Below are 14315 nucleotides of genomic sequence, written 5' to 3'. Positions count from 1 at the left end.
GCATTATAAGTAAAATTTTCTTTAAGGTTCACATTTTCATGTCATCTAGGAATAATGCTGTAGAGACTTGTATAATATTAGGCCTTTCAGTGTCATGGCTTTGAGTGGGTAGAAATATAAAGGCTCATTGAAGATCCTTTACAGCTTGACTTTTTAAAATACTGTGTGAGCTTCTTATAATTGTTTTCACCTCTTGTACCTACAGCTCCGCAACGGGAGGAATCCTTTAGATCTCATTGCTCCAGGCTCCAGGCTAGAATGTCAAGCTTTCCGGGACTCATTAAGCACTTGGATTGTTACTGTAGTAGAAAACATTGGGGGAAGGCTGAAGCTGCGTTATGAAGGACTTGAAAGTTCAGACAATTTCGAGCATTGGTTGTATTACTTGGATCCATTTCTTCATCACGTTGGTTGGGCTGCTCAACAGGGATATGAGCTTCAGCCCCCATCAGGTGAAGATGTCTATATAACATTTTTCTTCTAACTGTTATGCTAATGTTATGTTTTTACTAACGTTATATTTTTACTAACATTGACAAGACTGAAAAATAGTATGATACTGTGTATTACAAAAGTGTAATAGACACTTTTAATAGACAATAGTAATTGCAAAAAAACCCTCACATATTTAAGTGTCTATTTTTCTTTTGTTTTGTTAATTTAGTAATTTGCCACGCATCTTGATGTACCTTAGAACTCCTGCCCCAACTCATACTGACCCCTTACCAAAATTGAAGGAAAATTTTCTAGGTAGCATTTAGCTAGATACAGGAGTAGGATAGGTCTTAGGATAGGTCTTGGTTCAGAGTGAATTGTTGACTAGAAGAAATGACAACGATCTCAAAACCAGAGTTACCGTTTAAAGCAGTCTGCACTTCTTATGTGCTTCCCTTGGGGGCTTAATGCGACTTTGAGGCCTGCAGCAGTCCTTCTGATCTTGCTGCGGGGGTTTTGCCCAGGTGACTGCCCAGCTCTCAACAGAGTCCTGAAGTCAGGGTGCAGGTTGTGTGAGTGCTCTGGAGCCTTTTCTTTTCCCCACGGAAAGTGACTTTTCTGTTTACGCGAATGCTTTCAGAACAGATAGAACGTGTGTACATTCTCCTCACTTAAAATGTCCTGTCTTGTTTTATAAAAGCCATCCGACCTCTGAAGAATGAAGCTGAGTGGCAGGAGATCCTGGCCAAAGTGAAAGAGGAGGAGGAGGAGCCATTACCATCATACTTATTTAAGGTAAAAACAAAACAGGACGGATCGGTGCCCACCTTCTCACAGCAGGGTCCGGCAGTCAGGGGAGGCACAGAGCGGACAGTAACCCAGAGGGTCAGTGAGAATGCTGGGGTGTCTGAAGGAGGAAAGGTTTGAAGGCTGGAGTGTTGGGGATCCTGCTTTTCTTCTAAAAGTAGTCTGTGTTTTCTCCCAACATTCTCTAAAACCATTTGAGTCTGTTCTTTTCCATTCTTTTTTTTTTTTTTTTAAGATTTTATTTATTTATTTGACAGAGAGATCACAAGTAGGCAGAGAGGCAGGCAGAGAGAGTGGGGAAGCAGGCTCCCTGCTGAGTAGAGAGCCGGATGCAGGGCCGGACCCAGAGATCATGACCTGGGCCGAAGGCAGAGGCTTAACCCCTGAGCCACCCAGGTGCCCCTTCTTTTCCACTCTTAACTACATAGCCCCAACTTGTTATAAAATAAGCTTGTTTTCCTCCAGGTGGCCTTTGTGTACCAAATACAGGGAGTAGGAGTACTTTCTGTGTTCTTGTTTCTGAATAATTTTTTCCAGGAAAGAAAATACAGGATTAAATTATTTACCAGGAACTGGACAGTTCTATTTTAATTAATTAAGAGTAGTATTCAGCTATATATGAGTATAAAGTGAATGTGAAAATACTGTATTTTTATTCCCTCTTGGTGTTTGCATTTCAGGACAAACAAGTTATTAGCAATCATTCATTCTCTGTAAATATGAAGTTGGAAGCTGTGGACCCCTGGTCTCCTTTTGAGATCTCTCCTGCTACAGTTGTTAAGGTAAAAGGGGGACAACTCTCTTGGTATGAATACCTGCAAGGGTGACTTGTTTAGGAAAGTGGTTAGAGTTTTGGTTTTCAGGCGCTGCTACTCTGAGCCATGTTTCTCCTAAGCGAGGCTAGAATGACTTCTGTGCACATTTTGTATTTGTATTGTCCAGTTCTCTGTGGCCCATTCCTTCTTCTGGGCCTGGTCGCCCCAGCCAACCACAGCTTGGGCACCCGAGTAGTGGGGCATGGTCTGTGGGGCAGGCCTCGTGGTGCATAACCAGAGGGTACTTATCCAGCAGGCAGGTCTCGGTGTCTGAGAAGTCTGGGCACAGGCAACAGTGTCATTGTCCACCCAGGTACAAGGCTCAGTGGGTGAGGGGATGTGGGGGTGGGGCAGGTGGTCTGTGTCATGAGCTCTGTCCAGGATTGCTCCAGAATGGAGTCCGGAGTCCAGTCTTTTGGAAGGCTGACAAAAGTAAGGCTCCTATCAGGAGTAAGCACAGGAGCTGGGCAGGTTGTCAGGCCCTGGTAACTCTGTGACTGGCCCGAGGCACAAGACAAGGGGTTAGTTCAGGATTGGAGCAAAGGCCCACTGACCCAGAGTAGAGCCAGAAGACAGGTGTGACTAGAGGAGTGGTTGGTTAGATGCGGACCTCTTGGGATTTATTTTTTTATTTTATTTTATTTTATTTATTTATTTTTTTTGCCTTAGGAGATTATTCTAAGAACAGGGAGGGATTCTGAACCGCAGTGTGGTTAGAAGGCCCCTTCTGGAGACTAGAGGGCCGTGGGGTGGCAAGGAGCCAGAGCGGGTTAATAAAATCTTTTTGGCATTTGAAACTAGGATAGGACCCAGAAATCCAATGTACAAGTTGTCGTGGACTCCTCACTCAGCCTAAACTAAGTTTTGTTTGGAGCCCAAATTCTTAGATTTGAACCGAGGTTCTGATTCTTTCTTGCTGGGTAGAATGGGGCAAGTTGTTTAACCTCTTTTTAAATCCCATTTCCTTATCTTCAGAATGGGGTTGATAATGGTACCTCCCTTATTATGTTGTAAGGAGGACGAAAACTGAGTTAATGCATGAAAAGCATTTAATGAGAACAGCGCGTGATGTTCTTTACACCCGCTGTGGCTGTGCAGTTTTGTGACATGTTTGTCCCCGCCAAGGAAATGACACACACGTGTCCTTCCATATAAAACCATTGGCCTGTGTTGTCTGTTCGATTGTATGCACAGGTTTTTGATGAGAAGTACTTCCTGGTGGAAATGGATGATTTGCGACCAGAGAATCATGCCCGGCGATCTTTTGTGTGTCATGCTGACAGTTCTGGTATTTTCCCCGTGCAGTGGAGTCTGAAGAATGGTTTACACATCAGCCCCCCTCCTGGTAAGTAGTTGTTCTGTTCTGAATTGTTCATTATGGGCTTCTTTTTTGAGAAGGATTTATCAGATGGCATCACCTGGATCATCTCTCTCTCTCTCTCTCTCTCTCTTTCTCTTCCTTGCCCGAGCCTGTCCTTAACATTTTTGGGTCTCAAGACAAGTACAAATGAAGGCCTTGATTCCATATATTTACATATTTGCAAGTTTTAAGTTAAGCTAAAAAACTATTAAATATTAAGTGTGTTCTGTCCTCCGACCTTGACAAATGTGTCTTCCTAACAGCCTGGGCTTTCATGCGGGTTCCTAGTTTGCTCCCTCCTGTGTCTGTTGTGAGGGCGCAGAGGAGTGAGGGGAGGGCGTACAGGGAGTGTCAGGAGCTGGCGTACAAGAAAATGCCTCAGGGCCAGAGCTGGAAGGTAGGAGGCACATGACTGTGATTTTTCGGTTTCTGGGCATCCCTCCGGAGTGAGGCTCATCAGACTTCAGAGGAAGGTTTATGATTAAGGGCAGGACTCAAGAGAAGCTGTAGGTAGGAAAGCAGTAACTCATTTTCCTGGTGTTTGCAGCTTTACAAAATATAATCTTTTTATATATTTTTTAGGATTCTATTTAGAGAGAGCATGTGAGTGGGGGCTGGGGGGAGGGTCAGAGGGAGAGAGAGAATCTCAAGGGGGCTCCATGCCCAGTGCAGAGCCCACATGGGGCTTGATCTGACGACCTTGAGATCATGACCTGAGCCAAAGTCAAGAGTCGGATGCTTAACTGACTGAGCCACCCAGGCACCCCAGCAAAATATAATCATTGGTCCTTTCATCAAGGCTCTTAAATATGACGGTAGTTAACCTTGACTGAAATTTTTAATATTTTTCAACTGACGATATCTAGACATGTCAAATGTTAATCTGGCTTTTGTATTAGCACAACAAATTATTTGATCGGCAGTCTGTGTATCCTTTATTAGTAGACTTTTGGTGAACACAGCTTCACTTTCTAAATGCTGAATGCTGGAACACTGGGATAGAAGTACTCTTCTGTGTTAATAAGAGTCATACACTCAGACCCTTTTGCTGTTTATTCAGCCTCCATTCATCCAGCAAACATTTATGGAATGTTTGCTATGAGCTAGGCATTGGGCTCGTCTGTGACTGGGGAGACAAAAGTGAGTACAGTGGTTCCTTCAAGCAGCAAGTAGGAGAAAACAGTAATGGAGCCTCCCAGGTTCTCCCATCAGTGAACAGAGAGTGGGCATGCCTGCCTGGAGGAGGGCACAAGCCTGCAGGAGGAAGTTCTAGAAGGTTCTGGATATCCCAAGTTCTTTATCTTACCTGCTGCCTTTATGTGAAAAGGAAAAGCAATTATTAAAGATATTGGAACTTTCAGCATTGTTACAGACCGCTCATCTGTCTGTAAGTAGGAGGAAAGTAGTAGATGATGTAACTGAAAATGGCAACTAATGTAGTGTGAGGTATAGAGGTGAGAACAGGGGGAGAGCGTGGTGCCAGTCTAAGTTGGGGAGAGGAGGGATTGCAGGGGCTGTACGTCTGTCAGGTGATACAGTGTGGTAGCCCGCTCTGTGCCTGGGAGGTTGTCCACTCCGGGCGGCAGCTGGGGGGCCGGGTCTGAGAGGCTGCTACCAGGAACCTTGGGGGACTGAAGCAGGCAGTTAAGCTGGACTCTTGCTGAAATAAATTCATGATTAAGGTTTTTAAGAGCATTGTGATTCTGTAAAACAGGAATCTGAAAACAGTGCTGAGAGCATTGTGTCAGGAGTGGCTAAGATATATGAGGGCATAGCTTTGTGAGAGCAAAAAGATTATTTGCTGTCTCTTCCTTTAGAGCCCAACTTGGAATGGAATGTATAGTGAGACTGGATTTATTAGAACGATTCAAATCCAGTCGTAAGTGTCTTAAATTCTTTCGGTAAACTGCCAGGAGCTAATCAAATAAAATAGTGTTGAAAATACATACATAGTTTGGAACTAGAAAGTTTAAAAAAATGTATCTGAAGAATTTTATTATATTGCTACAGTTTAACCAGAGTTGCTCTGCTTTATAACATGAATGATGTTTTGGATTTATAGCTTGTTTCCCCTCCTCCCTAAAATGAGCCAAGTCCTCAACTTAGCAAATGAGAAGTTCTGGGTGGACACCTGGCAGAATGGAAGAGCCAGGCAGGCACATGTGGTGTGAATCTTTTGTTTTTGTCCTTCCCTAGGCTACCCAGGCCAGGACTTTGATTGGGCCGACTACCTCAAACAGTGTGGTGCTGAAGCTGCTCCCCAGAGGTGCTTTCCTCCGGTGAGAACCCCGGGCCCCTCATCACCGTTCTCATCTGCCCGGCACTGCTGTGCTTCCCGGGCTCACATGGTTATTACTCAGTCCTCTCACTCAACCCAAATGAGCATCTTGTTGACTATAATAAAATGGTCCAAGGAAAATTCATTTACTGTGGAAGTTAATTTGTTAATTTAATTGGTTTTTAAAGTTTACCCTTTTTTTTTTTATTTAGTTGAAATCATGTGCATTTTTTTAGTTCATAATTATTTTTGGTAGTTCAAAAATATGAAAAAATGTTTAAATATTAAGTAGAAAGAAATCATTAAGCTTATTTAAAAATACTTGTGTGAAAATATTACATGCATATGGTTTACAACGCCAAATAGCAGTCAAGGGCTTACAATATCAAATAACAGCTCCCTGCCGTATCCCTCACTGTGGTCTCCTTTTCCAGGAGTACTCATTCCTGTTGTTCTGATATTTGTACTTAAATCGTTTTCAGAATAGCACACTGTCATCTTTTGAGGCATTAATTTTAGACATGTCTCTTGGTTGTATGTTATGGTGAATGAGCACTTAGCTATTTTATATCACCTTTCTCCTCTGTCTTGCCCACCTCTTCCTCCTGTTGGAGTTATGTTACATTGTGGAGTTGAACCTGGATTGAATACTTACACTACTGTATGCATTCGTATATTATTCACAGTTGAGCACTGCATTATTTTATGATTTTCTTTTATTTATCCTCAAGTTAATAATTGCCTTGTTTTTGATAACTTTTTTTTAAAGATTTATTTATTTATTTGAGAGAGAGAGAACATGAGCCAGGGGGAGGGACAGAGGGAGAGAGAGATTGAGTATCCTTAAGCAGAATCCCTGCTGAGTACAGAGCCCGAGGTAGGGCTCAATCCCATGACCCTGAGATTGTGGCCTGAGCTGAAATCAGGAGTCAGACGCTTAACCAACTGACCCGCCCAGGTGCCCTTTCATAGCTTAATTTTCTTTGTTTCTATTGGTAGTTCTTAGCATACCTTCCAGTAACTTCTTGTAACTGTTTCACAAAGGCAGTCACATCTGGAAGTCTGTGATCGCCCCACCAACACACACCTTTATGAAACTTAGAGTTTATATGAGGAGTGGGGAGACACTAATAACATATGCAAAAGTTCCTTTACCTGACTCTCCGATGGACTTTTAGTGGGTAAATTGAAAGTCAGCTAAATCAGGGAATCATCCTTTGATGCAACAGTCTATTTTAACTTAAGATGTATTAATATGCATTAATTTGCTGACCTTTTTGGTAAGGCTTTTCCTTTGCATGTGGATTTTCACGGGGGTTGCTAGTGCAGTGAGAACCCTGGTACTCTGAAGCAACAGGGCTCCAACCTTCTTGTCAGTTGGTGGTTACTTTTCCTTCCTCAAACCTTTCACACTCATCTTTCCCACACCAGTGGTTTTCCAGTGACTGCTTCATTATTCTCAGCAGCAGCTATCGTTTTCTTGGGCGTGTGGTTGCGGAAGGCAGCTGTCTCACTGACAGGAGCCCAGGAGGACCAAGAAAAGGTTGTGTAGCCAGCCACTTCTGCAGGTGTCTGAGGTTCTGCCCTGAGCACCTGCTGCTTTGGCTCCATCCACCCTGGGGTGGGCCGTGAGGCGAGATGACTGTGAAGAACACCGGCAACTGGGCCAGGGTCATAGTCGTGTGTTTGGAACAAATGCTCGCAGAAGCTGCCCTGTAGCATTTCCCAGAAGTCTCTTTGGTCCAACTAGACCTGTGTATCTTTTCTAGTTAGAGTTATTTCTTTGTATTTTAGGGTAAAAGGGTTAAAGTACAAGGTATTCCATAGACACATTCTTTTTTTCTCAAGTCTGTGAAGATGTGACCATCTCAAGTCTGTAGATAACCTTGATATAGGAACTTTGCCATTTCTAATATTTTTCTTCGAGACATCCCCTTTAGCAATCTCCGTTCTCTCTCTCCCCAGACAGGTTGCTCACTAGGCTTGCCGTGAAATATTTAGTCCTGGGGACTGCCTTTCAGTGTCACTCAAGGGTTTGCCTCTCCCCTTTCTTAAGATTTAAGATTCCTGTTCTGTAAGTCTAACCCCCGCCTCTTTCTTGGCTCATTCCCTTGTTTGGATGGAAGCCATTTCCCAGTAGCTTCCTGAAGTGAGATGCAAGAGAGGTAAATTTTTATAGACTTTGCATGTTTGAAAAGTCTTCATTCTTTTGGAATTTTAGGTCAGAAGTTACTTTACCTTTTGAAAGCATTTTGAAAATATCATTTAGTTGTTTTCTACCTTCCAGTGGAACTGTTGAGAAGTTGAAACCTGTCCTTATTCTTGATCTTTCATAGATGATCTGCCTTTTACTTCGTCCCTGGAAGCTTATAGGTTCTTTGCCACCACGTTTCCTAGCCAAGCCGCAGTAGCCTATTGGCCTGTCTACATTCACTTGCTGGGTTCTCGGAAAACACATTCTCTCTAGAGATTTGTTCCTCTCTGTGCTGGGAAGTCCTCTTCCATCTCGTCTTTGATTTCCTTCCTTGCATTTTCTCTCTCCTCTTTTTCTGGAATTTCTTTCTTTCTTTTTTTTTTTTTTTTTTTGTATTTTGGCCCTTTGGATCAGACCTCTACTCTTCTTTCCCTTTTCTTCTGTTTTCTGTTTCTTAGTCTTTTTGCTTTACTTGATGAAAAGATTTCCTAAACTTTATCTTTCAACCCTTCTTTAGAGTTTTTAATTTTTATTACCACCTTTTTAAATTTCCCGAACCATTTCTGGTCTCTGAATATTTATTTTTAATAGCATACCATTCTTATTTTAAAGATGTGATAGTTTTTCTTATCACTCAGGGGATGTTAATTAATTAACTCGTGCTTTTGGGAAATTTTCTTGTTGCATAAAAAGTTTTCTCCCCTTTGCTTGTTTTGTCTACTTTGGTCCCTAGCTTTCATGTTTTTAGATGTCTGGTAATGCTTGGTGATTTGCTCATATTTAAGAAGGGAGGGAACTAAAAGATAAAAGCCGGTTGGAAGCTGTGAGCATATGGGAGGGACTTGTCAACCTTGAACTTCTCTTTAGGGTGGGATCTGGCTGGCCATTTGTCGAGGATGCTAAATCCTTATTTCTAAATAAAGGATTTGTCGAGGATGCTAAATCCTTATTTCTTCTTGGGCTTGTCATCTAAATCTGTGTTTCTTCTTGGGCTTGTCATCTCACTACATATTTCCCCATCTGCCTGGAGGGTAGAGGCAAGGGCTGGACCTCTCAGCATTCTGTGTGCAAAGCCCTGTTTTGGGTACTGTGTGTATGCTCTCCGCAACTCACGTGCCCTCCTGTCCCGGGATCTCTTGTCTCTGATCCTCTCTGGAGGATAAATCTCATCTTTTACAGGGGAAGGGATGGTATAGTTGCTCTGGGGTATGGAGTAGAAGAGCCAATGGTATGACCTAAATGGTAGATATTTAAGAATATCTTCAGCGAATCTTTTCACTGGACTGTTTCTTCTCTACCTGCAGTTGCCTGGTACCTGGTGCTGCCTATTCTTAGCTTGCGTCACTGCCCGCTTACATTTGCCCTTCTGTAGTCTACTGCGTTAGTTCTAGATGCTCTTCTAAATTTTAGCTTATATGTTGTTATTGTCTCCTGTTACCTCTGTCCTAGTAGGTTTATGTAAAAAAAACCAAAACCAAAACAAAAAAAACAACACTTTAGTTTTAGTGTGATGTCAGAAGGAAAAGAGAACAATCAAATATGTTTTAATTCTCCACTTTGACCCAGAAGTTGCAAAGTTTTCAAACATATATTTTCCCTCATTCATAAGCATTATTTATCCTGACTGCCTTTTAGGACATACATAGAAGGAGGAACCAGGCAGCTTGCTGTGTGATAGAGCCCTGTATGGGAGGAGAAGCAAACCAACAGTGGGTGAGAGCCAGCTGGGTCAGGGCACAGAGCCTTAGGGACTTTATGTTATTGAAAACTCCTAATAACCCAGTGAGGTAAGTGTTCTCAGGGTCATCTGATAGAGGAAGAGACTGAGGCAGAAAGCTTGAGCGAGGTCACACAGGTAGCAATAATGCGGGTTTACCCCATCTCAAGACCGTATACTGTTTACAGCACCAAGAGAGACAGACATTTTTGACTTTAAGAAACAAAACAAAGCAAAACAAATGTATAGCTTTGAAGTGCTACTGTAGGGTTAAATGTTACTTATGCCAGGTCTCTGAGATGAGCATGTGAGTTAGTACTGAGTATGTTTTTGGATTTGATCATCTATTCTCCAGTCCATTTCTGAGCATGAATTTAAGGAGAATATGAAGCTTGAGGCAGTGAACCCTCTTCTCCCTGAAGAAGTGTGCGTTGCCACCATTACTGCGGTGAGAGGCTCCTACCTGTGGCTCCAGCTGGAGGGTAAGCCATACCCCTGAGAAGCCCTCTTGCGGCCGCTCTTCTCTACCCTGCCTGCCCACCCCTGTGATGGGGCTGTTAGGCTGCAGCCGTTAGCTAAGTAGGGGTCTTGCTCAGACACTCATAATTTGCAGTGCAAGATTCTTTGCTAAAAACTTCTCTTCCTGTCCTTGACTTTCAGACTTTAGGAAATGAATGTAAGTAAAAAGCCCTCACGGTAGAGTCTCCTGTTTTCTTGAAGGTGGCGTATGTTTTGATGTAACCAGAATATACAAGCATCAGCATTAACATGTAGCTCATTTAAGAGATGATATTTTGTTTGCCCCTACCCAGTAGAACCAAAAAGTATGTAAAATAGAAGATATACTAAAAGTAATGTTCAGTGATTGGATGGGTTTGTGGATGAAAAGCCTTATGTGAGCACTCAGCACTGCAGTTACTGAACGGCTTGGGTTTCTTCCTTACATCCTCCCAAACAGACTTGGTACCTACTCTTTCCAGTTGTAGAACAGGCATTTAATGCAGATGTCGGCGACGGGATTAAATCCAGACTATTGCACAGCCCCCGCTGAGCAGCGTCACTTGCTGAGTTGACCTCACTGGTTTGTTCCCAAGGACCAGAACTAATGTTCTCATTGAGTAGAACTGTCACTGTTGCCTTTGATTTTGCAGTTGTTTCATGGAATTGATTTTATTCGTCAGCCATCTGAGCGATGCTGCTGTTAGTTCCACTTGCTTATTTGCTATTCTGTAACTAGGGGTCACCCTGTATGCCCACTACCCATTTCCTTTTCCTTTTTAAAAAATTTATTTATTAATTTACTTGAGAGAGAGAGAAAGAGAGACAACATGAGGGAGGGGGAAGGGCAGAGGGACAGGAGAGGGAGAGAGAGAATCTCAAGCACACTCCCTGCCGAGCACAGAGCCTGACGTGGGGCTTGATCCCAGGACCCTGAGATCATGACCTGAGCTGAAACCAGGAGTTGGTTGCTTAACTGACTGAGCCACCCAGGCGCCCCCATTTTCATATTTGTACCGGTATGCATAGGGGATATTTACTTTTTTTGCTTAATGTTTGTCACGTATGTAAAAGTATGACTTCTGTGTAAAAGGAACTTGCTCAGGAGATTTTGTGTCTGCATTACTGCAACAGTAGAATATTGTCTAGGAAGTACTTTATGAAGAAGGCTGTTTAATGATCTAAAACTTTGTTTTAATCTAAACAGGTTCTAAGAAGCCCGTACCGGAATGTATTGTGAGTGTGGAATCCATGGATATATTTCCTTTGGGCTGGTGTGAAACCAATGGCCACCCCCTCAGCGCCCCTCGCCGAGCACGAGGTAGCTGTCCATGTCTGGCCCAGGGGCTGACCCATAAATAATGTTGTGTGACTGCCACCATTAGGATGAATCTGGACCGTGCAGAGAAACAAAGTGGTGTTCTGGCTGTCTCTTCCTCATAGGAAATCTCTTACGGCGACGAGCATGGATTATCTTAACGGTTTCTGCAGGGCAGGAATCTGGGTGCTCTGGACCCAAGCCCCTCAATGAGCCTGTCTGTACTCAGGGTGTCAGCCAGTGACTGCAGCCATCTCAAGGCCCACAGTGGAGAGGGTCTGCTGCCGTGTAGCAAGTTGCATTCCCTCGTGGCTCTTGGCCTGAGGGCCTCAGTTCCTTGCTGGCTGTTGGTGGTAGGCTTCCCTCAGTTTCTGCCACGTGGGCCTCTTCATAGGGGAGTCCACAACATGGCAGTTGGCTTCCATCAGAGCTAGCCAGGAAGAGAGGAAGAGAGATTGAGAGAGGTGGAAGCCAGAGTGTTTCTGTAACCTAACCTTGAAAGTGTCATCCCACCCCACTCTCCCTTTTAAAAACGGCTTTATTGAAATATAACTTATATAACAAAGAATTTGATCATATAATTCAGTGGTTTTTAATATATTCATGGAGTTGTGCAATTATCACCACAGAACATTTGAAAACATTTGCATTCTCTCAAAAAGAAGCCCTGTACCCCTTGGCAGTTGCCTCTTTACCTCCTGCCCCCAGCCCCAGTCACCTAATTCTCTTCTTTTTCCTACTATGTGTGTTTGCCTGTTCTGGACCTTTCCTGTGGGATCATGCAGTAGGTGCTCACGTGTGACGGGCTTCCTTACTCTGCATAATGTCTCCAGAGTTCATCTGTGTGCTGTGTGTGTCGGCACTTCGCTCCTGTGTGTTTTTAGTGCCATTGCACTGTAGTGTTAGGCCCCATTTTCTTTATCCATGTCTCAGTTGAGGGACATTTGGGTTGTCTCCATTCCTTAGTGGTTAGGAAGAATGCTGCTGTAACATCTGTCTGCAGGTTTCTATGTGGACGTGTGTTTCCATCTCTCCAGTGTAACTCTCTGTTTAACACTTGGAGGAACCATTAGACTGTTCTGCATGCGTCCATGGGATGAGGATTCCGCTTTCTTCACATCTTCCTGCACTTGTTACTTTCTGAGTTTCTTTTTTTTTTTTTTTTAAAGATTTTATTTATTTATTTGACAGACAGAGATCACAAGTAGGCAGAGAGAGAGGGAGAAGCAGGCTCCCTGCTGAGCAGAGAGCCCCATACGGGCCTCAATCCCAGGACCATGACCCGAGCCAAAGGCAGAGGCTTTAACCCACTGAGCCACCTAGGCGCCCCGTCTTTCTGAGTTTCTTGTTTGCTTGCTTGGTTTTTGGGTTTGTTGCTATTGTTTGCTGGGTGGTTTTTTGTTTGTTTGTTTTTTATAATAGTGCTGCTGGTAGGTACAGGGTGGTGTCTTACTGTGGTCCGGGTTTGAGTTTTCCTAGTCCTTAGCTCTGTTGAGCACCTTTTCATATGCTTACTGGGTATTGGTGTATCTTCTTTCAAGAAATGTCTCTTCAGGTCTTTTGCCCATTTTTTTTTTTTAACTGGGTTTTTTGTTGTTGTTGCTGAGTTGTAGGATTTTGTTATATATTCTAGATAATAATGCCTTCCTTATCAGATATGTGATTTGCCAGTATTTTCTCCCATTCTGCGGGGTGCCTTTTCTCTCTCTTGATAGTGTCCTTTGATGCACAGAAGTTTTAGAACTTGATGTAGTCCAATTTGTTTTTTCTTTTGTTGCCTCTGCTTTTGGTGTCATATCTAAGAAACCGTTGCCAAATCTGATGTCATGAAGATTTTCCCTTATGGTATCTTCTGAGAGTTTTATAGTTTTAGCCTTTATGTTTAGGCCTTTTAAAAAATTTTCTGTTTATTTAAAAAAAAAGATTCTATTTATTTGACAGAAGGAGAGTGGGGAGGGGTAGAGGGAGAGGGAGAAGCAGGTTCCCCTCTCAGCAGGGAGCCCGATATGAGGCTTGATCCCAGGACTCTGGGATCATGACCTGAGCTGAAGACAGATGCTTAACCAACTGAGCCATCCAGGCACCCCTTTAGGTCTTTTTTTAAGCTCTCTCTTTTTTTTTTTTTTTTAGGGGTGGGACAGAGGGAGTTGGATAGAGAGAATTTCAAGCAGGCTTAACACCCAGGACAGAGTGCAACGTAGGGCTCTCTCTATCTCATGACCCTGAGATCGTCACTTGAGCTGAAACCAAGAGTCAGCCAGTTAACCAGCTGAGCCACCCAGGTGTCCCTGTGTTTAAGTCTTTGATTTGTTTAGTTAATTTTTGTGTTTTTGTATTAATTTCATTAATGTGAAATTTTCTTTTGAATATCTTTTCCTGTGCGAAAGTATTCATAGGAGTCGATGGATTTAAGAGCCTTGGAAGTATTATTTTTGGTCTTTGTGTAAAGACTCCTCCTACCCAAAAAATGTGCCTCTGTCTGGATATTCAGCTATATCAGCACTTAATTCATAGTACTTACTAGTTAAGTACACACATGACTGGGTTTTGTATATGCTAATGTTAGCTTAATATATATGTAACTTTTCCTTTGTTTATTTTTCTTGACATTTATAGTTTTGTTTTCTTCTTGCAGTACACAAACAGAGGAAAATTGCAGTGGTTCAACCAGAAAAACAGTAAGTAATATACCAGTATGTTTGAACAGTTGACATTTGAAAGTTAGAATATCTAGAAAACGAAATCGCTATTTCAGAGAATGTATCTCGTATGTTATTTTCTTGGGTGGAAGCATAATTCTTTAATTCAGCTTTTGCTAGGTTACATACTTTTCCTTACAGCATATGCATTTTCTGAAATGGCCTTATATACAAAGGGGTAAAATGCCTCCTCA

General features: G+C 42.8%; 1 protein-coding gene across 7 annotated transcripts in view; it reads left to right on the top strand.

Moving 5' to 3' along the window:
- SFMBT1 (Scm like with four mbt domains 1) overlaps window positions 1-14315 on the top strand; it is a 118864-nt gene that overhangs the window by 89910 nt on the left and 14639 nt on the right. For all 7 annotated transcript variants that reach the window (XM_045991128.1, XM_045991131.1, XM_045991134.1 and 4 more), the window contains 8 exons: window positions 206-452; window positions 1136-1230; window positions 1923-2024; window positions 3252-3402; window positions 5614-5696; window positions 9962-10088; window positions 11312-11425; window positions 14058-14100. In XM_045991128.1, the coding sequence (XP_045847084.1) occupies window positions 206-452; window positions 1136-1230; window positions 1923-2024; window positions 3252-3402; window positions 5614-5696; window positions 9962-10088; window positions 11312-11425; window positions 14058-14100 (962 nt within the window). The remainder of the gene's footprint in view (window positions 1-205; window positions 453-1135; window positions 1231-1922; window positions 2025-3251; window positions 3403-5613; window positions 5697-9961; window positions 10089-11311; window positions 11426-14057; window positions 14101-14315) is intronic.

Source organism: Meles meles, chromosome 20 (genome assembly GCF_922984935.1).
Source record: "Meles meles chromosome 20, mMelMel3.1 paternal haplotype, whole genome shotgun sequence".
NCBI classification, from domain to species: Eukaryota; Metazoa; Chordata; class Mammalia; order Carnivora; family Mustelidae; genus Meles; species Meles meles.
This window is presented reverse-complemented; position numbering and strand designations above follow the sequence as displayed.